Source organism: Apiospora aurea, assembly GCF_038362705.1.
Source record: "Apiospora aurea strain CBS 24483 chromosome Unknown utg000006l_segment0_segment0, whole genome shotgun sequence".
NCBI lineage: Eukaryota > Fungi > Ascomycota > Sordariomycetes > Amphisphaeriales > Apiosporaceae > Apiospora > Apiospora aurea.
In genome coordinates, this window is record NW_027117393.1 from 4,412,721 (window position 1) to 4,432,739 (window position 20,019).

The 20,019-nt window shown below is 53.7% G+C and overlaps 9 protein-coding genes across 9 annotated transcripts; 7 read left to right on the top strand and 2 right to left on the bottom strand.

Annotated features, from left to right (window-relative positions):
- Positions 1-131: 131 nt before the first annotated feature.
- PG986_009962 (Mitochondrial GTP/GDP carrier protein 1) lies at positions 132-1,260 on the top strand (the record flags this gene model as incomplete). The annotated part of the gene is made up of 4 exons (XM_066846184.1): positions 132-195; positions 255-292; positions 356-397; positions 493-1,260. 4 exons carry the CDS (start codon positions 132-134, stop codon positions 1,258-1,260), a joined length of 912 nt encoding a protein of 303 aa, XP_066698582.1.
- A 445-nt stretch (positions 1,261-1,705) lies between these two features.
- On the bottom strand, positions 1,706-4,030 carry PG986_009963 (uncharacterized protein; the record flags this gene model as incomplete). Its single annotated transcript, XM_066846185.1, has 7 exons — positions 1,706-2,865; positions 2,935-3,276; positions 3,338-3,365; positions 3,420-3,494; positions 3,558-3,671; positions 3,740-3,861; positions 3,988-4,030. The coding sequence occupies 7 exons, from the start codon at positions 4,028-4,030 to the stop codon at positions 1,706-1,708; spliced, it is 1,884 nt and encodes a 627-aa protein (XP_066698583.1).
- A 1,107-nt stretch (positions 4,031-5,137) lies between these two features.
- Positions 5,138-7,236, top strand: PG986_009964 (ENB1 protein; the record flags this gene model as incomplete). The annotated part of the gene is made up of 6 exons (XM_066846186.1): positions 5,138-5,238; positions 5,430-5,703; positions 5,808-5,973; positions 6,045-6,409; positions 6,502-7,062; positions 7,117-7,236. The coding sequence occupies 6 exons, from the start codon at positions 5,138-5,140 to the stop codon at positions 7,234-7,236; spliced, it is 1,587 nt and encodes a 528-aa protein (XP_066698584.1).
- Positions 7,237-7,788: 552 nt separating this feature from the next.
- On the bottom strand, positions 7,789-8,541 carry PG986_009965 (uncharacterized protein; the record flags this gene model as incomplete). The annotated part of the gene is made up of 1 exon (XM_066846187.1): positions 7,789-8,541. The coding sequence occupies one exon, from the start codon at positions 8,539-8,541 to the stop codon at positions 7,789-7,791; it is 753 nt and encodes a 250-aa protein (XP_066698585.1).
- Positions 8,542-9,681: 1,140 nt separating this feature from the next.
- Positions 9,682-10,470, top strand: PG986_009966 (uncharacterized protein; the record flags this gene model as incomplete). The annotated part of the gene is made up of 1 exon (XM_066846188.1): positions 9,682-10,470. One exon carries the CDS (start codon positions 9,682-9,684, stop codon positions 10,468-10,470), a length of 789 nt encoding a protein of 262 aa, XP_066698586.1.
- An 839-nt stretch (positions 10,471-11,309) lies between these two features.
- Positions 11,310-11,705, top strand: PG986_009967 (uncharacterized protein; the record flags this gene model as incomplete). The annotated part of the gene is made up of 1 exon (XM_066846189.1): positions 11,310-11,705. The coding sequence occupies one exon, from the start codon at positions 11,310-11,312 to the stop codon at positions 11,703-11,705; it is 396 nt and encodes a 131-aa protein (XP_066698587.1).
- Positions 11,706-11,745: 40 nt separating this feature from the next.
- On the top strand, positions 11,746-12,096 carry PG986_009968 (uncharacterized protein; the record flags this gene model as incomplete). The annotated part of the gene is made up of 1 exon (XM_066846190.1): positions 11,746-12,096. One exon carries the CDS (start codon positions 11,746-11,748, stop codon positions 12,094-12,096), a length of 351 nt encoding a protein of 116 aa, XP_066698588.1.
- A 1,317-nt stretch (positions 12,097-13,413) lies between these two features.
- Positions 13,414-14,259, top strand: PG986_009969 (uncharacterized protein; the record flags this gene model as incomplete). Its single annotated transcript, XM_066846191.1, has 1 exon — positions 13,414-14,259. The coding sequence occupies one exon, from the start codon at positions 13,414-13,416 to the stop codon at positions 14,257-14,259; it is 846 nt and encodes a 281-aa protein (XP_066698589.1).
- A 1,607-nt stretch (positions 14,260-15,866) lies between these two features.
- Positions 15,867-17,000, top strand: PG986_009970 (uncharacterized protein; the record flags this gene model as incomplete). The annotated part of the gene is made up of 3 exons (XM_066846192.1): positions 15,867-16,175; positions 16,255-16,331; positions 16,415-17,000. 3 exons carry the CDS (start codon positions 15,867-15,869, stop codon positions 16,998-17,000), a joined length of 972 nt encoding a protein of 323 aa, XP_066698590.1.
- Between the last annotated feature and the right edge of the window lie 3,019 nt (positions 17,001-20,019).

The window sequence follows — 20,019 nt, forward strand, 5'->3', positions numbered from 1 at the left end:
CTTATTGACATTTCCCCGAAGGAATATAGACAAGCAAGCTTGCTTTTCAATTGGGTTCTTTGCAATTCAGTTACTTGCCAATTATATCACAAGCAAGCGCCTTCGTCGTTCAGCACAAAAATCAAGCCAAAATGTCGCCGCCTATGGTTGCTGGTAAGGAGAAGGAGTCGAACGTCGCGCGACTCCTCGGTTCCGGTATGCGATTCCCAACCTATTCTTCATCCCTTGGGACTTGCAATTGACAATTCTCCCAGGATCTGCCGGTATCTCCGAGCTTATGGTCTTCCATCCTGTATGCGCCAGCGAAACGATCTCGAACCCGACGAATCCATGACTAATGACTATAACCTTGTAGGTGGACACCATCGCGAAGCGATTGATGAGCAACCAGACTAAGGTACGCGAGAATCACCCCTCGATCCTCCCCATAATTATCGCCGCCGTGGCCCCAATGTCCAGAGAGGCTGACAGTTCGGAATTTCGTATGTGTAGATCTCGGGCATCACAGAACTGAACAAGGTCGTCTTCCGCGATACCGCGACGGCGTCGGTCGGCAAGAAGTTCTTCTCGCTCTTCCCCGGTCTGGGCTACGCCGCGGGCTACAAGGTGCTGCAGAGGATATACAAGTACGGCGGACAGCCGATCGCGCGGGACTACTTGGCGCAGCACTACAGCAAGGACTTCGAGAGCGCCTTCGGCAAGAAGACGGGCAAGGCCGTCATGCACTCGACGGCGGGCAGCTTGATCGGTATTGGTGAGATCGTGCTCCTGCCACTCGACGTCCTCAAGATCAAGCGCCAGACGAACCCCGAGGCCTTCCGCGGCCGCGGTGTCATGCGCATCATCGCCGACGAGGGCTTCGGCCTCTACCGCGGCTGGGGCTGGACCGCGGCCCGCAACGCCCCAGGTTCCTTCGCCCTCTTCGGTGGTTCCGCCTTCACCAAGGAGTACCTCTTCGCTCTCAACGACTACAACAAGGCCTCGTGGTTCCAGAACTTCATCGCCTCCATCGCCGGCGCCTCGGCCTCGCTCGTCGTCTCGGCCCCGCTCGACGTCATCAAGACCCGTATCCAGAACCGCAACTTCGAGAACCCCGAGTCCGGCTTCCGCATCCTCAGCAACATGGCCAAGCACGAGGGCTTCTCCAGCTTCTTCAAGGGCCTCGTGCCCAAGCTGCTCATGACCGGCCCCAAGCTCGTCTTCTCCTTCTGGCTCGCCCAGACCCTGATCCCCGCTTTTGACACCTTGATCAAGAAATAGGTCTGGTAGTTTTTCTACTACCACTGCAGGAATACCAAGAACAATGGAACAACGGACAACAAAATTCAATGACGATGATGTGTTACTAGACTAAGGACACGAGACCAGGAGGACGAAAAGACGGCGGGGCGGACGGGGCGGCTATCTGTAAGAATCATGATCTGGCGTTGGGGGAGAAAATGTCCTTTTACCCGTTGATACGAGGAGTTTCAGGGATATACAGGAGTCTCACGCGCAAAAGATTTTGCTTGCTGCCGCTGGATGTAAAAGGGGGGCATATAGACAGACTCTACTCTAGAGAGGGCAAACCGCCAAAAAGTCTATACTACTACTATTTAATTTAGGCTAACGAAGAAGCAAAAAAAGAAGCTCTACTCTCTAACTCAACTCACCCCTCCAAAAAAGAAAATCCCCGAAGTGGGGGGAGGAATCCATAAAATCAACATCACATCATTGCCCCCGCCATGCGGCGCCGTGCACGAGCACCACTGAGATCCGCTTTCCTGGAAAGCTCGCTCACGGCCAACGCCAACGCCAAGCCATCATCGGTTTCATCATCTTCTACCCGGACTGCTGGCGCGGGCGGATCCTCGAACAGCTCGAAGTCCTGGTCGCAGTGCGTTCCCGGCGCCGGGAGCGTCCCGTTCTGAAAGTACGCCCGGATGGCGCGGGCCGAGCAGGCCGAGGGCGCCGCGACGCTCGCGTGGCCGTACGAGCGCTGGACCAAGACGACGGAGCCCGGGAAGGCGGCGGAGTTGTTGTAAGAAGACTGTAGGGGCGTTACATTGTCGGCGGTGTTGCCGATGAAGAGGATGGGGAAGTTCGTGACGGTCAGGTTCTTCTTGTGATCGCCACCTCCGGGACTATGGACCTCGTGGCGTTCTCCCGAGTGGTGCTGGTGTTGGTGGGGCCCCCCGTACTGCCACTTGGGCCGGATCCGCCGCCCGATGCAGTTCAGTTTCGAAAAGGCCGAGGCGGCGCCCGAGAACCGGCTCACGCGGCCGACGAGGTCGTCGACGTACAGCTGGAACGATTCGGGCGTCTCGTCGGTCAGGGGCGCGCCGTCGGCGCACGCGATGGCGCCGAACGCGTCGACGGAGAAGTCGGTGGGTGTACCACCACCGCCCCCTCCACCGCCCGTGTTGCCGTCGTTACCGTCTGATGGTGGCTGTGTAGGCTGCGAGCAGACCTCGCGGATGGGGAAGTTGTCGTCTTCGGATCCGGCCATGCGGTAATACGGCAGCCCGTCCCGTTTCTCGAGCGCGGCGAGGACGCGCGCTAGCTCCGGGAATTCGTAGAGCGGCTTGTAGAGGACGGTGCGGACGAGGCGCTGGAGGGCGGAGTAGGTCACGAGTTGCGGGACGGCGGGGGAGTCGATTGCGTTGGCGTGCGCGGGCAGCAAGACGGGGCGCTGCCGCAGCGTCGCCAGCAAAGCCCAGTAGCGCGCCTCGAGGGCGGATGGGTCCGTCTCGTTGCCGTTGTGGAAGGCGCATCGGTCGGGTCCGGCGCGGTGGCATGCGGTGAAGAAGGCGTGCATGATTTTGTCGGCGTCTTCGTAGGCGTTGAGCTGGTCGTTGCGGAACCAGTCGCCGTAGTCGACGTTGCCTACGCATCATAGCAATTAGCCGGGATTCCATTTGGCGAATAAGATGGCCATGAAAGTGCAAGACCTACCGTCGCTCACGAGCCGTTCCACATGGTCCGGAAACAAGGACGCAAATGTCCCTCCCAGAATGGTACCGTAGCTGATGCCCCAGTACCTGACCTTGTCGTACCCGGCCTTCTTGGAGATCTCCAGCATGTCTCTGGCGTGATACGCCGTGCTGACATGCTGGAGAAGGCCGGGCGCGGTCTTGTTAGTGTATGCCTCGCACTGGCGCGATAGACCGTCGAACTGCGCGAAGGCGTCATGGACGACCCCTGTATAGGCATCCGCCACGCCGACTTTGCGTAGGCCCCAGTCGTGCCGTTTCCAGGAGGAGCCCCAACACTCGACATTCGGCATGGAAGCTCCGACTAAAGAAGGAGCACGGGGAGATTAGTCTAGTTCATGTAGGTAGGGGACGTGGTTTCTTACTGCCACGCGGATCCCAGCTTATAATATCCTACTTCGTTTTTAGTATTACGGCGCTTGCCAGAGTGAATAGGGGGTAGCTTACGTGGTTATCGCCGACAATCGTCTGCAGCTCGTCCCCATGTTCGAGAACCCATGATAGACCACTTCCGCCAGGTCCCTACGTCACGCCCCAATCAGCATATGGGCTCCGAGATACATACTCATCAAAGGGAGCACATACACCTGGGTTAAGGAAGACTGGTCCATTGTAGTCCTTTTGGGCCTTGGCTTTTGAGCGAATTACAGCCAGAACCACTCGCCCCTTTTCAGAGGGGTCTTGCCAGTCTAGAGGCACCTTTCAGAGACACTGATCAGCAACACTCCCTCTACAGACGATAGCAAGGCAATGGGAGTTTCGCTCACATCGAGTCGTGCGCAGTCGAACTTGCTCTCGTAGCACTTCTGCCACTTCAGATCTCTGCTTGGCTGAATATCCGCCCATTTCCACTCTTGACGCAATTGCGTCGCGGACTCTCCGCTTCCCACTAGAGGTGCGAAGTTCACATACGGGACAAAACCACTCAACTATCCCAAAGCTGCGACCCCTGTGAGACTGGCGGCGAGGACTGCTCGTAACCGTCGTTGGTGCAATCTACCCTGCCCAGTCTCACAGGGTGACCTGGGCGAGTCGAGTTGTTGTGCCTTTTCTTCCATATTCATCTACATGCACGAAATCAAAGTAGAGTAAAGGAAATAATACGGAAAGCTGCTGGTGTAGTGTTTTTCATGTTTATCAGATTCAGAGCCGTGCCGTCCCGTGTTGTTGGGGACACGCCAGCATTATGGATTGTCTTGCTTTTTTTGCTGGATAGGCGCTGACAATCCGTGCCCAATGGCGAATATAGCTGAATTGATCTACCTGTCCATGGCCTGACAGAGGTAGGCAGGCCGATTGTATATCGGGCATTGCCCATTGGTCAGTAACAAGTCAAATGCACACCTTGTGATCAGTCTCTGTTAGGTTGACCGAATCAGGTCCCGGGTCCATCATAATTGGACGGATAAGCGTTGACGGTCGGCATTGGGATGTTTGCTTCCGCTTCCAATGGCAACGTATCTGGGTATCTCAGCCCTGCTCGTCCCCGATGATCAATTTCGTGGGTCTACATTGATACTGCGAGTCGACCGAATTACACCCAGAGTATATTTGATTGAAAGCTCGATGGGGCTTCCCGAGGAGTCTGGTTCGGCTTGTACATCCCGGGCTTGGTGGGGTTCGCACGCAACCTCCTCTCTTCAGTCGTTCTTTCCGTAGGTACAGCAATTCAACCAAGGCAGGTAAAAATGACAGTCGGTATTAGGTTCAGAAAGAAAACGGCAGCAGCGTTACACTGCATGCCTACCATAATGGCGGCTGGTCATGATCGTATTCGGAGTGAGCTACACCAGAGCGCCGATGAATCCTAATCAATCTTGAATAAAATGGACGTACACCCCCTTCCCTTAAACCCGTTGATTCATTCGATGGACGATTCTGTCATTTCGACACACCATGTTCAACGTTTAATCGGATAATCGTTCTTGGATTGCATCTTTGCTGGCTGGTCTTATCGACCTGCTCATATTCGCGCACCATCTCGTACATCAGACGAGTCAAGCATATGCCATAGCCCAGACCAAGCCACTGCGGAGATGGGAAACATGGCGTTCATGCAGAAGATTAAGTCAGCAATCTGCAGAGTGCCTGACAGTGGTACAACGGCAGTAGAGGTCAATGAAGCGGCCCCGGCCGGATACTCCCATGACCACGAGAAGGGCATCATGGAGCCCAAGACAGAAGCAAATGTCGAAGCTGGCGTTTCGGCCATGGCCGCTGCCCAGGCTATTTGGGGGAAGACGGGATTCCGCCTGGCCATAATTGGGTAAGTCGGCATTGGCCGCGGATGTGTTTTCGAAGTTCAACTGCTAATCTTGGGGGTTTTCGATTAAGGCTGGCCATGATCATGATCATCTTGTACGTTCCAGAGCGCAATTCTTCACCTTCAATTCTCGGATAAGCTCGTCACCAAGGCCCATCCTAACCCCCCTATCTACCTAGTGAGCTGGACAACAGCACTGTTTACACATACAAGAATTACTCGACGTCGGAATTCAACCAGCTTTCTACTTTGGGAACATTGAACACAGCAGCTGTCATTGTCTTCGCGGTCGTGAAACCCCCTATTGCCAAGGTCAGCAATGTCATCGGCCGAGGCTACACCTTGGTTTTCACCGTCAGCTGTTATGTGTTGTCCTACATCCTCATGGCCTCGGCCCAGACCATTGGCGCCTATGCGGGCGGTTTCGTGCTCTATAATATTGGTCAATCAGGTACCAACGTCATGACAGTAAGCCAGTCACCATGGTCTCACACCATCCAAAGGCGGCCTTCGAAAGAGGACGTATTGTGGGATTTTCGAGCAAGGTCATCAGACACTAAAGCCACGTACAGAATGTCATCCTCACAGATCTGTTTAGTACACGATGGAGAGCGTTTGCTATCGGCTTCTCGTTCTTCCCGTTCCTCATCACTCCATGGGTGGCGGCTCTCATCGTTGGCAGTGTAGTCGCCGAAAATGGCATCGGCTGGAGATGGGGTATTGGGATGTTCGCCATTCGTAAGTGACATACCGCTATGGAAACTCAATGTGGCTCTTCAAAGAACGTATAATTGACCAAGTACATATAGTCATGCCGTTCGGTTCGTCTTTCATCATCGGTACCTTACTCTACTACCAGCAGAAGGCGAAGAAGATGGGCGTCTTGGTCAGCCAAAAGATGACGATGCATGAGTTTTGTTCAGAGATCGACCTTGGCGGCATGCTGCTCTTCGTCAGTGGCCTTGCCTGCATACTGCTCCCACTGACGTTTGCCGCACAACTTGCCCAAGGATGGCGTACTCCGTGGATCATTGCCCTGTTGGTCGTAGGTGTGTTCATACTCATCCGTCTGGGATTCTACGAGAAACGCGTGGCTGTGTATCCCATCATACCGCCGAGCTACTTCAAGAGTCTTACGATATGTGTTTCGTTATTGATGCTCGCTTTGGATAATGTAAGTCACTTCCAACGCCCACAACTCACTTCCGTATTGTGTTCAGCAGGGCTATACTGTAATTTCTTTATTGACCTAGCCTCGGGCCACAGGTCGGATTCTCCGCAACGCATACCTACCTTTACTCCTGGAGTGTCGTAAGTTACAATCTCGATGTGAGGACAGCGACTTTCTTAAACAGCACGATGGGAGTCATGCAGTGTCTTGTTGGCATTGTCACTGGCTGGTGGATGGGGCGAAGTGGCCGGTATAAATGGCTCGTCGTCGTGGGCGCCTGCGTTCGCCTCATCGGATACGGTATCATGATTCGGCTTCGAACCCAGGGCAGCACGATTGGCGAGCTGTTCGGCCAGCAGCTCATCCAAGGTGCCGGCAGCGGTGTTATCTCCACGGCGCTGCTTGTTGTGCCCACCACCGTCGTTCCGCGTGCGCAAATACCACAGCTTCTGGCTCTGGCCCTGTGTTTTGTCTTCTTGGGTTCCAGCATCGGATCAACGATCGCCGGCGGGATTTATACGAATACCATGCGAGGATCATTGTGGAAATGGTTGGGCCCCGGAGCTTCTCCTGCGATGGTTGAGTCGCTGTACAATTCGATCACTGGCGAATTGCCAGCGTGGGGTTCGCCTGAGCGCACTGCTGTTAATTACGCCGTAAGTCATCTTTCTACTATTTCCCCTCACCAGGACTCTGCGATACTAAGTCAGTTACTCGTGGCTATTCAGTACTCGGCTGTTATCACCTATATCACCTATGCGGCAATAGGGGCTTCGGCACCGGGCATCGTTCTCGCATTGATGCTGCCGAATAAAGAATTACCCGAGTAAGTCGAACTCCGTGATATAATTAAGCCTATGGAGCTCCTAGCTAATCGGTTCTCTCTCTACAAAGTGATGCACCAGTAGTGGGTGAAGCGCATGCTTTGCCTACCAGGGACGTTTCTACTACGGGCGACAAAGAAGCGCCTTAGCGTCCCCAATTGATATGGACAGCAATACCAGGTCGGAATCTAATTGTCAAGGACAAATACACTTCTGCATCCAGAAAGGATTATACAAAAACCTGAGCTCCTTCTGCACTGAGCAAGACGCCGCCGAAGCCTACAATGTGTGGTTCATGTCCCAAGTTGCTGTTTACGATCTGATTTGCCAACTTTGGTTAACAGGTTGATTATTATTATGATTAAATGAAACTGCAACCATGATCTACACGGCCTGGATCACACCATGTCTAATATTGAAGTCACCTTTCTGGCACATTTGGCTCCTTGACATGATCTACCTGCGCAAGACGCCTGGGCCCCTATTTGGTTCAAACCCACCTAACCTTACAACGGCTGTACCCTATTCGGAGGGGATATCTACAAGCAATGGTCAACCTCAGAAGGTAGAACTACCTTTTCTAACCTCCTCCAGGTCGAACTCCGAGATGGACTCGCCTTCACTGCCATCGGGACGACCGTTCGGGCCCCGCATACAAGGCATAAACCTCTTGTCGCTTTCACACCAAGCGATCACATTGGTGCACGTGCTTTCGCACGAATCGCCTTCGTCGTAGTTCGGGTTGCGGACACAGCGGTATGACTTGATCCAGGAATCCTCGGGCGATGTGTGATAGATATCGATACCCGCCGGGGGTGGCGTTGGCGTGCTCGCCGTGGGTTGCTGTGGTGGTGGTAGTGGCGGGGCTTGTGGCGGCGACCTTACCTTCTTCTTCTTCTTCTTCTGCTGCTGCTTCTTTGGTTGGGGCTGGGGTTGGGAAGGTGCTGGCACCACTACCCCTGCGAACGTTACATGCGGTGGCGCGGCCAGCGGCTCAGCCTGGTTAGTGGACGCAGTATTAATGGCCCTGTTCTGCTGCATTGCTGCTTGGTTAATGCGGACGCAGGCACTAACGTAGGTCGTGGTAAGCTCGCTTGTTGGGTCCTCTGTACTACCACTCGCCGCGTTTGTTGTTGTTCTTTCAGACGCAGCCCTGTGGTCAGTGGCGCCAGCAACACCAGCGTCAGCAAGCTTCTGATGATCCACCTCGAAGCCGTGTACGGTCTGCAAGGCAGGATCGGGCGCGAAGTTGCGGTTGCAGTACCGCTCCGCCTTGAGCTGTTGATGGTACTTTGTCATTTCTCGGATCATGACGGGTGTGGAATGGCCGTCCGCAACGGCGCAGCTTACTTCAGGTCCATTGTCGCCTTCTTTCGAGGCCGGGGTGGTGCTCCAAGAGCAGGGTGTGCCCTCCCGTTTCGCCATTTCTTACTGCTTACCTTACCAGGGCGAGGATATCGAGAGAAGAGAAGATGCGACAGCCACTGTTTCCTCTTTGCTGGTTGCTGCAATGCGCGCGAGGTGACGACCAGCGGTAAGTACTACTGGCCAGAAGATCCTCGGGCCTGTGGTGTCTGCGTTGGACAATGCGGTTGTCTGTCTGTTCTTCTAATTCTTCTCCTCTACTGATGTGGCCCTGGCTATCATCCTTGGGGGTATATATCATGATCCAAGGGCCTTTGTTGGGAAGAATGGCCTTGTTTCATTCTTTGTGCCTCAACTCAGGAGCCATGGCACGACCTATGAAAGGTTGATGCTATCGTCAACAATACTGCCACAAAATTCCATTACCGACCATGAACAACGATTGAACAATGGGCTTGTCTATGGTCCATTGAGTCTTTGGCCCCCACGCGAACCCCTTGCAGCCAAAGTGCGTTTTCAATAGCGTGCGGCACGGGTCTCGTGGTTGAGTTCGACGCCGCAATAAAAACGTATCGTCGTCTGCTGTTGGATTCTTTCCCTGTTAACTGGAATAACAGTAGCCACTGTGAACATAGCCCAATGAAACCCGCCAAAGTACGGAGCCCCTGCATCTTTTCTGGCATGAAAGCCGTGGCCGACATTTGATTACGTCGCTATATGCTGGCTCCGACTTCCTGATTGGGGCTTCAACCTGGGAAGTGCAAGCATCTCGATATGCATCTGCGCGGCGCGGTCGACCATTTTCCAAGCAACGGAGGGACTTTTCAAGCTGCCCATATCCTCCGGTTAATAAGGTCCCAGAGTTGGGGGATAATGTTATGCTTTTCCCGTCGGCCTGCTAAATTTCTGCTTCCCCTCTCTCTCTTCCCTGAAGGGCAAAATCTTCAAGGCAACTTTGTAAGTCAATCATGCATTGCCAAGATTGACTTCCAACGCTCACCACCACTACCGGCTTTCTCTCCCTATCACGAAGGAGGATTTCTAATAAGCCACTTCCGCGTCATTAGAAGGTGATAAAGGATAGATATGGAACCAGTAGCGTCTCACGCCTACCCGGGCCTCGAAGTCCAGCCGGACCCGGCCCCCGAGTATGCCCGATTCAACCAGGCGCCGCTGCAGTCGGTGTCTCAACCGCAGCCGATACATCAGCAGTATCAGGATCAGCATCAACCGATGATGCCGGAGTGGAAGGATGCGCATACGCCGAACACGACAAGCACCGAGGCCCCAACGACCCCAAAGAGGCGGATCCTCGGCCTCACCGTGCCCGTGTTCTGGACCGTGCTGGTGGTCTTGGTCGTGGTCCTCGCGGGAGCCATCGGCGGCGGCATCGGCGGCGGACTCGCCGCGCAGTCAACGAGTGACAGCCCCAGCAAGGGCGCTGCGGCGGCGGAGGAGGGCGCGAAACCGTCCGCGACGACGACGCTGGCGCCAGGAGAAGAACCCACCGCTGTCGCAGGAAGCGGCACTGTGACCGCGACCACTGTCATCCCGATCATGCAGCCGTCGCTGATCCCGCGGGACGGCGGGTGTCCGGGCATCAACGGCACGCCCTTCGTCTCGAGCATCACGCTCAAGGGGCAGAACGTGGCGCAGACTTTTCATCAGCGCTGCAATACCAACTACGCCATGACGGAGGATAACCCGGGGCTGCGCGACTTGTACAGCGCGTTCGCGACGAGCTTTGAGGAGTGCATGACGTGGTGCGCGCAGTATAATGAGCAGCTACAGCAGCAGCGGGATAATAAGGAGACGAGTGGAGGGGAGGGGTGGTGTACGGTAGTGGCGGTTGCGAAGATTCGTAAGTTTATCTGACTCTTGAGAGAACTCGGGCAACCGTGTGTGCTGACATTTTTATCTTGTAGCGGGTGGGAGGTGCCATTTGAAGAGTCAGGGGCCGAATCCTCTCGTGAATACCACTAGGGTCGGGGAGAAGGTTACGGCTGCCGAACTGGTGGATGGGATAGATCAGTCGGGCTCGAGGAGACGGTATGCCTACATGTACTAATTTCGGCAGTCATCAGCGGGCGAGTTTCAATGGGAAAAGGGGGTTGGGTTCGAATACTGTATTACTAGCAAGCTATGATGACTCTCCAGACTACTTGCTTACTTGGCAGTCTGGACAAGATAATGAAAGGCTGCGATGGAGTGAATGTGGTTTTGCTCCTTTCGTATCACTGAACCCAGGTGCGAGTGCCACGACAGGCAACTTCATCGTAGGCATAGCCCGGCGTCCGCTTTCACGAACAGCCAATGAAGACACCAAATCAAGCATCCCTGCACCCGTGATCAACCTGAGCGCTGCGAGCATTACGTTGTGTCTTTTTTCTAGCCTTTTGATTGGGGGTTGTTTCATTTATTATCGTGGGACTCGCTGTAGGCATTTTCGTAACACCCTATACGACACGCCACGTTCAAATAGGGACTATGTCTTACCTCAGGCTACACGCCCCCGAGAGGATGCATATTGGGGAGTAATTTTCCTCAGCAGGTCGACAACTTTGGTCGTCCGAAGCCTTCCGACAAATACGCACCAGCCTCTTCTCCTATGTCTCTTCCAGTTTTTTGTAGAACCTAGGACATGAGAAAGTGCCACATTGGACCGCAATGCAGGCGAGCAAAACATAGTGATAGCCACTGACAAGTACCTCAATATGGATCTACGGCGGCAGCATACAGATATTGAACCGGCAGTCTCTTCCGCGCACCGGGGCCTCGAAGTAGAGGCGTATCAGGGCCTCGAGATGCAGCCGCACTCGGCTCAAGTGCTTCCCCAAATCGTTAATACGCAACAACATCAGCTCTCGCATCCTGGCGTGTCGAAGTCAGGAGAGACGAACATCCCCAAAGTAACGACCGATAAACGCCGAAGAATCTTCGGCCTCACGACACCCATATTCTGGGGCCTTCTCGTCGCCCTTGTCCTGCTCATCGCAGCCGCCATTGGGGGTGGCATCGGTGGCGGTCTAGCCTCGCAGCAACATGGCGGTGGCACCAACAGCGACGACGACGACGCCCGCGCCGGGCCCACAGCCAGCCGATGGCGGTAGCGGTGGCGGCGCCCTGACCGTAACGACCTTGGTGCCGTTAATGCAGCCGGATGCTACACCCAAAGACAACTGCCCGGGCATTAACCACACGCAATTCGACTCGGGCATCTTACTACTACAGGGGAAGACAGTGAATCAAACCTTCGAGCAGCAGTGCGACACCAACTACGCCGACGGCCCGGAAAACAAGGGGTTGCTCGACCTCCTCGCCTTCTATGCCCAAAGTTTCGACGAGTGCATGAGGTGGTGCGCGCAGTACAACCAGCAGCTCCAGCAACAGAAGATCAATGCGTCGCTGAATAGGGGCACCGGAGGGGCGGACTACTGCCATCTTGTGTCGATTGCGTTGATGCGTAAGTCTGACATGACTCTACCCTGGACGAAATCATGATGAAACCTCCCCTCCCCTCCCCTTCCCTTCCCTTCAACCGAGTGGGAAGAACTCGTGTGTGGGCTTTGCGCTGACCTTCGTCTCCATGCCTCATGTAGCGGGAGGGAAATGCTTTCTGAAAAGCAAGGGCTCCGGGGAGCTTCAGAACACTATTAGATACCTGGACGGCGAAAAGGCTACGAGCGCTGTGTTGGTAGGTGGGATAGACCAACCGGCACAAGCCAATGGGAAGTAATGGATGACTGAAAATTTGGCCAGTTGCAATTGGGCCTTGGCTTGCAATTGCTTTATATTATATTACGGCTATACTCAGAAAGGCTATGCAGGTTTAAGCGCATCTATGATACATTAGTACCCCTGATGGATTGGACCTCACTCAGAGTGAAAGGCCTGGAGGGGCGCAGCTAAACGCAGTAACAAGAATCTTACTTGCCAGTTCCATCTGCCGATCGAGTCGATGCTCTGTGGCATGCAGTTCCTTTAGGGCCAAATCAACTGGGATGAGGCTGTATGCTGTATAAGCTGCCGTGGATAGTACACCGGCTAGTTATGTCGTTTGCTCGTACGCTGGCCTTGCGAGCTGTTCCACAATCGTACAACATGCCGTCGACGCCACGATAACAAGGTAGGCAATTATACGCCCGACAGACGCGCGCGAGAAATCTCACACCGGCGTTACACCTGCCAATCTAGCAATGGGAGCCCTTTGTATAAAAGCCCACGCTGCCGGGGACAGACGCCAGACCGAGCGTGGTCAATGTGGCGCTTGGGGTCTAAGCTCCTTTGAATATATGAATACGTTGGATCAGGTAGTCAGCCACGAACCTATCCGACGCATCTTGAGGCTGTGTATGGTCGGATCCAGATCCGAGCATATCTCCCTAACCCTGTCCTTGCCTCTAAGTCTCCGATCGGGGACCTCAGCCTCGGAAGTAAGCATCATCGTGTATACATTTCTGTGTTCGTAATCCATTGTGCCTATGTCGTCGTACGAATTGTCCTATGCTTCAATGGGGGCGCGGCTTATGTCTCAAATCCTTGGGGCTATACGCGCCCCTGGGATTGGTGGCAATCGTTCAGCTCGTCGATCAATCTGCCTTCCCAAGTCCGTCTATTGATTGTCCTGTTTTCCTTCCTCTCCCACAAGTTTAAAGATAGCTGTTTGAACTCCCCAGTCAGTCATGTGCGCTCAACCTTGCCGTTCGTTTCACCTCTCTCCTCTTTAAGCCCTTTTTAGTTCTTCTATTTCGTGCGGGAAACGTATGAGCGGCCTGCTAGTCGGAAGGCAATATAGGAAAAGCTTTAAGGCCCGCAGAGATGTCTAACGATAAGTACTTGGACTTGAGCCAACGGTGTCACCATCAACCAGGCCTGGAACCGTCAGCGTCTCATCCATACTCGGGTATCGAATTCCAATCAGATCCCGCCCATGCGTATACGCAGCCTCATAACGCCCAGCAGCAGTGGGCGCAAGTGCCGTCTGCTTCACTCACCGCGGGAGAGAAGAATGGCCCCATCTCAACAGCCGATAACCACAATCGGAGAGTTCTCGGGCTTAGGGTGCCCGTATTCTGGGGTCTTCTGGTCGCGCTGATCCTAATCGTCGCCGGCGCGATAGGCGGCGGGATCGGCGGTAGGATCGGCGGCGGTCTTGCGACACAAGAGCATAACAACAACGGCAACCAAGACTCGTCGGGGTCGACGAGACCGGCGTCTGATGCGGGGGATGCAGCATCTAAGCCGCCGGCACAAAAGCCCACCACCACCGAAGGCACCATCACGATAACGCTGCCCATAGTGCAGCCGTGGGCAACACCGGTAGACGGGGGATGCCCGAGAATCAACGGGACTCGCTATACCCCACAACAAGCGGCCAACGGCACGGTGGGAGCAATCACATTACAGGGGCAGACGACAGCGCAGTCCTTTATTCAGCTCTGTGATACCAACTTCCCCGAGGGCGAGAGCGACCCGGGCGTGCACGACATCGCCGTCTTCGACACCGCCACCTTTGAGCAGTGCATGACGTTGTGCGCGGACTGGAATCGGCAGCATGGGGAAACCGGGTATTGCATGGCTGCGACAATTGCCAAGATTGGTAAGTTCCCCAGAGCAGGTGCTTACCAAAAGCGAGCAAGATCATGGCAGTCTCATCTGCCTTGAGCAAGAGAAAAATACACCAGAACCCGATTACACTGCGTCGCATTTTGGTTGTATGTGTGTTGAGCTGACTTTGATGGTCGTGCTAGCTGGCGGGAAATGCTATTTGGAAAGCAAGGAAGCTAATTATCCCTTCACGAACGACACTTTGAGAACCCCAGAAAGGTTCACAACCGGTCTGCTAATCGAAGGGATCTAAGAAACAATATATTTATTTAGTTTTTAACCGGTATAAAGTAATGGTAATGACAGTCCTGCGATATGGTCTCACGGAATGCCTTGCTTGGCCGCCATCTGTGGCTGTTATTAGACTTGCCCGTTCGTCTCGAAGTCAGACCACAAGTAGAATCAACCTATCACAGCAGTTATGATGCCTCGAAGGATGCAATTGGTTTCATGAGTACCTCTCCGATGAGGATTTCCTAAGTAATAACCAAAGCGCAAGTCGAAATCTTACCTCTGATTAGACGTAGGAGCTGGAGCGAAACCACATGGTCTCGACAGTCGTAGGCGCATGCACATACCGCTGCGCGGCTTTGGCCCTCCTTGCCGCCCATCCACCACATCGCTTCGTATACTGCGCACGATGGGCCAGAGTCAGGAACGGACACGGCATATTCCCTTCGAAACCTTTGGGCGCCTGTTAGTCGTCATCAGGTTGTGTAACATCGTGTAGATCCCCTTTTGCTGGTGGGGGGAAACAAGTGGCTGAGCCTATCCGGATAGATTCATCGTGAAACGCATCCCTCCGAGTCCCTTGGAGGACAGGTACCATTTTCCCGCCTATGCGCAGTTACAGGAGTGGCCGATCTAGAACACTTGAATGGTATCGGTGGACTGAGCATGTGAAGGTAGTGCAAGTAGGGTATGTAGGCAGGCTAGGGCATCGAAGGGAGCCAAGTTGAGTTGAGGGAACTTCCCAATGGATTGGAAGGCGGCTCGCCGTCGGTCGTGGGGCTTACTGTACTTCGTCGGCAGTTCAGGCAGGATTGGGGCTAAAATAAGCCCTGCCGAATTTCAGGTGGACTCGGTACTATTTGCAGATCACCATCACGACGACCCTTTAGACCCGTCTTGCCGTGGACCCCTACGCCTGATTGTCGTTGGGTGGCCTCTCACTTTTTGATATGGTGCTCGTGTCAACAACAGCTGGTCCCTCAGAATAAGTGCTCAGATACTTTTTGGTAGGGCGAAATGGGGGCCGCCGGACCACGGGAAGCTAGGATTGCGGCCGTGCCCGCGGCTTCCCAGCCTGCCAGCGTTTCCAAAGCACAGTTCAGTGCTGCCTGTGCTGCCTCGAACACACAAGCCGGCGCCAAATAACGTTTCACGATCGCATGTTTGTCATGATTCAGCCCGCATCATGAAGGCGCAGACCTCGACCCAGACCAGACCCTCGCCCGTCGTTCTTTAAAAGGCCAGCCCAGTCCCTGCCGTGCCAAGTCTGCTTGCAACCTCCATTTCTTTCTTGGCATCCCAATTAATTCCCCATCCGTGCAGCTTAGAGATCGTCTTATAGATCGACTCGATTTTCTGTGTTTCGCTTGCGCGCTTCCTTGTCATTTGTCGGCTGTTTTCAATAGGAAGAGTCCAGTAACAACGAAGCGGCCATGGATTACGCCTTGGCCGACGAGGAGGCCACCTTCGAAAGCATCACCATCACCTACTGCGAGAACGTTGGCGAGGCAAAGCCTGATATCGCGGGCTTGGGCGTGCTCATCTCCTTCGCCGGCCAGGCCCTGCTTTCGCTCTTCCTGGCCGCCTGGATCGTCATATTGTCCAAGAAGGGCCATCTCCACCTGCATCACCACCCAGAAGGGTCCGACGAGCATGAGCGACGGAAGAAGCGGATAGAGTTCCTCTCCGACGTCGTCAATATTGGGAACGACCTACAGGTCTTGCTGGGTATTGCCCTCATGGTAGGTTTTATGCAGAAAAATCCTGATGGGCAATTTCTGTGGTTAGGTGCAAGACGAACTAACATCCATGGTACCGCAGATCACGGCCTGGACCAAGAGGAAAGAACTGGGACTGTATCACCTGCGCCTGGTATTCGACACGGTGAGCTTCGTTGGGTAAGTCTAGCATACCACAAATACACACATGTACCTCACTGGTAATTGCTGACAGTATGCTGATTATTTCCCTCTGCCAATAGCGTGTCGAGCATCGCGGTCCTGGTTTGCCTAGCATTCTGCCAGAAAATGCTGAATAGGTCGACGTCCCGCCTGTCGTCTCGATACCTCACCATTTACGGCTTCGGCGTCTTCTTCATCGCGCTCGCCTTAACCTTCGTGATCCGCCTGGCCAGGTGGCAAGAGGATGGCAAGCTGGGCGAGTGCTACAACACGGTCGGCGCATCGTCAAAGTTCGCATCGCATCCCGGGTCGGACCAGACCTACGTCTTGATCACGGCGTTTTGGTTACTGATTGGCGTCGGCATGGCCGTGTTCGGCGGGCCCAGACTTCTCCTGGTCGTCCTGGCCTTCGCCATGCTCGAGTACCCGGTGCACCTCTACTTCATGATCGCCATCCGCCACGCCAACCAGCCCCTCCTCGAGGGCACCGAGGACGAGGATAGTTGGGACTTTGGCCAGACCACGGCCATGCTTCTGCTGGGCCTTGCCTATCTCGAGTTCGCCTCCAAGGCAGTCAAGTATCGCAAATGGACGGTGCAGTGGAAGAAGAGCAAGGACAATCTCATCCCCCTTTCTACAACAAAATTCCAAGGTGTAGCCCCATAGGGCGTCGCTTGCAGTCGCCCGTGGAGTGAAAATACTGCGGCACGCAAGGATCCGGAGAAAAGTGAATTCATACAGCGAGGGAGTTTTGGGGGGCGTCTATTAGTTTCGTATTCAGCTAGCATCGAGGGGATGATCTGAGGGCTAGGGAGTTACCCGGAAACTACAGAACAGCTGAGTAGTCACTGCTTTAGGCTCATTTTGCAATAAGAACAAGCCTATTTACAGCATTCTTCTCATGGTGTTCGTTGGAAATGATGTGATTTTTCGAGTAACTGCCCTTGCTGGCTCAGTTCAGCAGTCCGGTTGGTTGAGATGGTGTCCCACCACTTGTCGTCATCTCGTCTGATGTGTTCCAAAGCGGTTGCGCTCAATACAGTAGCGGCTGAAAGCTACCAAGCATAGCAATATGCAGTGTATATGTGCATCGTAGCCCACTGAGGTCTGCCATGGAGATAATGCTGCTCGATTGGTTTATCGTTACATCAACACCCCGCTGCTAATAGAGCGCTCGTAGGCGAGAATAGCCCCCCCAATACTTCCATGGTGTGTGTTTTGAAGAGGAGTCCTGTCCGTTGCTTTTAGGCAGCACCTCCCTCCCGCTGAAAGAAGCATGAATGAATGTCAGTGCACAAATTTACGTTGCGAATACTCGAGCCCGATGAAGCTTTTTGGAGGGATGTGTGCAAGTGGGCCTGCTTGCTTGCTCGCGCAACTTTATCGAAATATACTCGAAGAGTTATAGAACTTGTTCATCGATACAGCCATGCAGGTATCCATGCTCCTTAGGGCTGTTGTTGGCTTTCGCGTCAACCTGATGTTGCTGCGTGTCGCCAGTATGGACGTGAGGTTGCGCGGAAGATGGCTGCACTCCAATGCCCGGGTACCGGTAAGACGATGAGTGCTCTAGATCCGGTTGGCGACGCCGGAAGTCCCAGTCCAGGTATAACTCGGTAGTCCTCTCGGCGGTCATCCCTTCTTCTTTTTCTATCTTGCCGTCTTCCCAAATGGAAATTACACAGTGATATATTTTCTTTCACGAGATAGATCTGGAGGATATGCGATACTGGGTAAAGAGGATAGGTAGGGGATACAATTCACTGATGGGAATGCATGACTGTATACGTTATCCTGGTAATTGTGCCCTGTGTAAGTATCCAAAATACATGCGATAAAAATAGACAAGGACCTTTTGGTGGGAGTCAATTCAGGAGCCTCGTCGATGAGCTGAACATTTCCCTCATTTGGGGGCATCGTAGCCTGACGAGATAGAACGCAGCCACCCCTTTCTCACATAGGGCTTCTTGCGCGTACTAGTGTGATCTGTTTCATACGAGCCGACAGTAAGGCTTGCTCTTCGGTTCTGGAATCCCCCATCAGAAGTCTTCAGGTAGTTTTTGAGATGACCCCCTTAACTTTCCTTGCTTCAGACCCAAAAGGCGCCGCCCGCCTTTTGCCCGGCCTCGATTGGCTTCGTTTCTCGCCGCGTTCGGGTTCTCCGCCCTCTGCGACGCGACGGTAATTCGAAAATGCAATATGTTCGAAATTACACGGCGCTACGAGCTTTTAGCATACCAATCCAAAAGGGGCAGATGCGCAGTAGAGGAAAGAGTATGAAATTTCTTACGTGAAGCAAATTCACTGATCCTCTCCTGACGCAGTCGTATACGAATAATTGCATACTTGGGTCGGCTTTCGGCAGACCCGATTTTGACCAGATCTTTATTGTAGGCGACGGAGGCTGCACACGAGATCGTGAAAGATTTCCAATATCTTGGAAGATGTAAGCTGCCAATGGTCTCTCGAAGCATTCGGGTGTAATGCTTCCGAAACCATCGCCTAAATGAGGCTGAAATGCGAGTTCTATGTTGCAATGAACAGACCATTATAGTGAAAGTGATCGTCCTACTGGCTGGGGTGATCCTGGCTCTATGGACACTCGCTGTAAGATCATAGCCAGACACATATGGAGACACATAAACTAGAGTATTTTCTTACCAGTAGCAGGCCATAGGACTAGACAGGTATACAACGAAGGTCGATCTTGATTGTAGCTCTCTTGCTCACCCAGAGTCGCGGCACCCTCTGATTCACTGGCGAGGCACTTTTGCCCGGCGATAGGCAGAGCTGGCTGATACTGTATGGCACATAAGCGTTGGATCTGTCATTTGAAGGGGCTTAAATACCTTGTGGTTGGCAGTATGCCTACGCCAGTGTTCTTCGAGACCTCTGAAGTCAGTTTGAGGTTGTTGATTGAACAACTGGTCAGAGCAGTTGCCACTGAAACAAGAAGTTCTTGGTGCGTATTTCAGCGATATACGCGGCCCAAGCCTTCCTGAAACTCTCGCTGGAATGGGGTGGTATATATGCTCGTTTATCCTCGCGATTGGCGGCTGGAGTGAACCGGACTCGCCAGTACACAGCTCATGACATGGTATGGAGACACCATCCTTGTTATCGCATAGTTCAACCAAGCCTGTTTCCTTAGCTTCACCGAGGATAGAGGGTATGTTCCACTCTGTGAGGTTGGATAGGTGTACACTGTCGATCCCTCCGCTGTCGACCTCTCTGCTGGAGTGAGCTGCGTGCCGCCGACGAAGCCCTCCTTGAAGGCCGCGGTTTTCTTGTACATCGGTCCCAGATGTCGTTGCACGCGATTGACCTGATGGTCTGGTAAGGTGGCGGTCGTTGCATGTGGTTGGTCGCCTACGTTCCTTATAGGTGATATGTAGACGCCTTGGGAGATTTGACAACCCGCGGAGAAGTTTGAGTGTGATATGTGGCATCGCCACTCCCCTGTTTCGAAGTAGCGAGATGCAAATCAAGACAGTAGCGCACACAGGATACCACAGCAATGTGGCTAACATACTTGAAGAGTGGCCATTGAATTGAACAGGGTCGTCTGCGTGCTGTTGGGAACGAGTAGTAGCCCAATCAGGAGTGAAATATCTCTTCCATCCTGATCGATCGAAATTGGGGGGCGCTTCCAGTTGGAGACCCCTAGCTGTATCGCATGATGGTG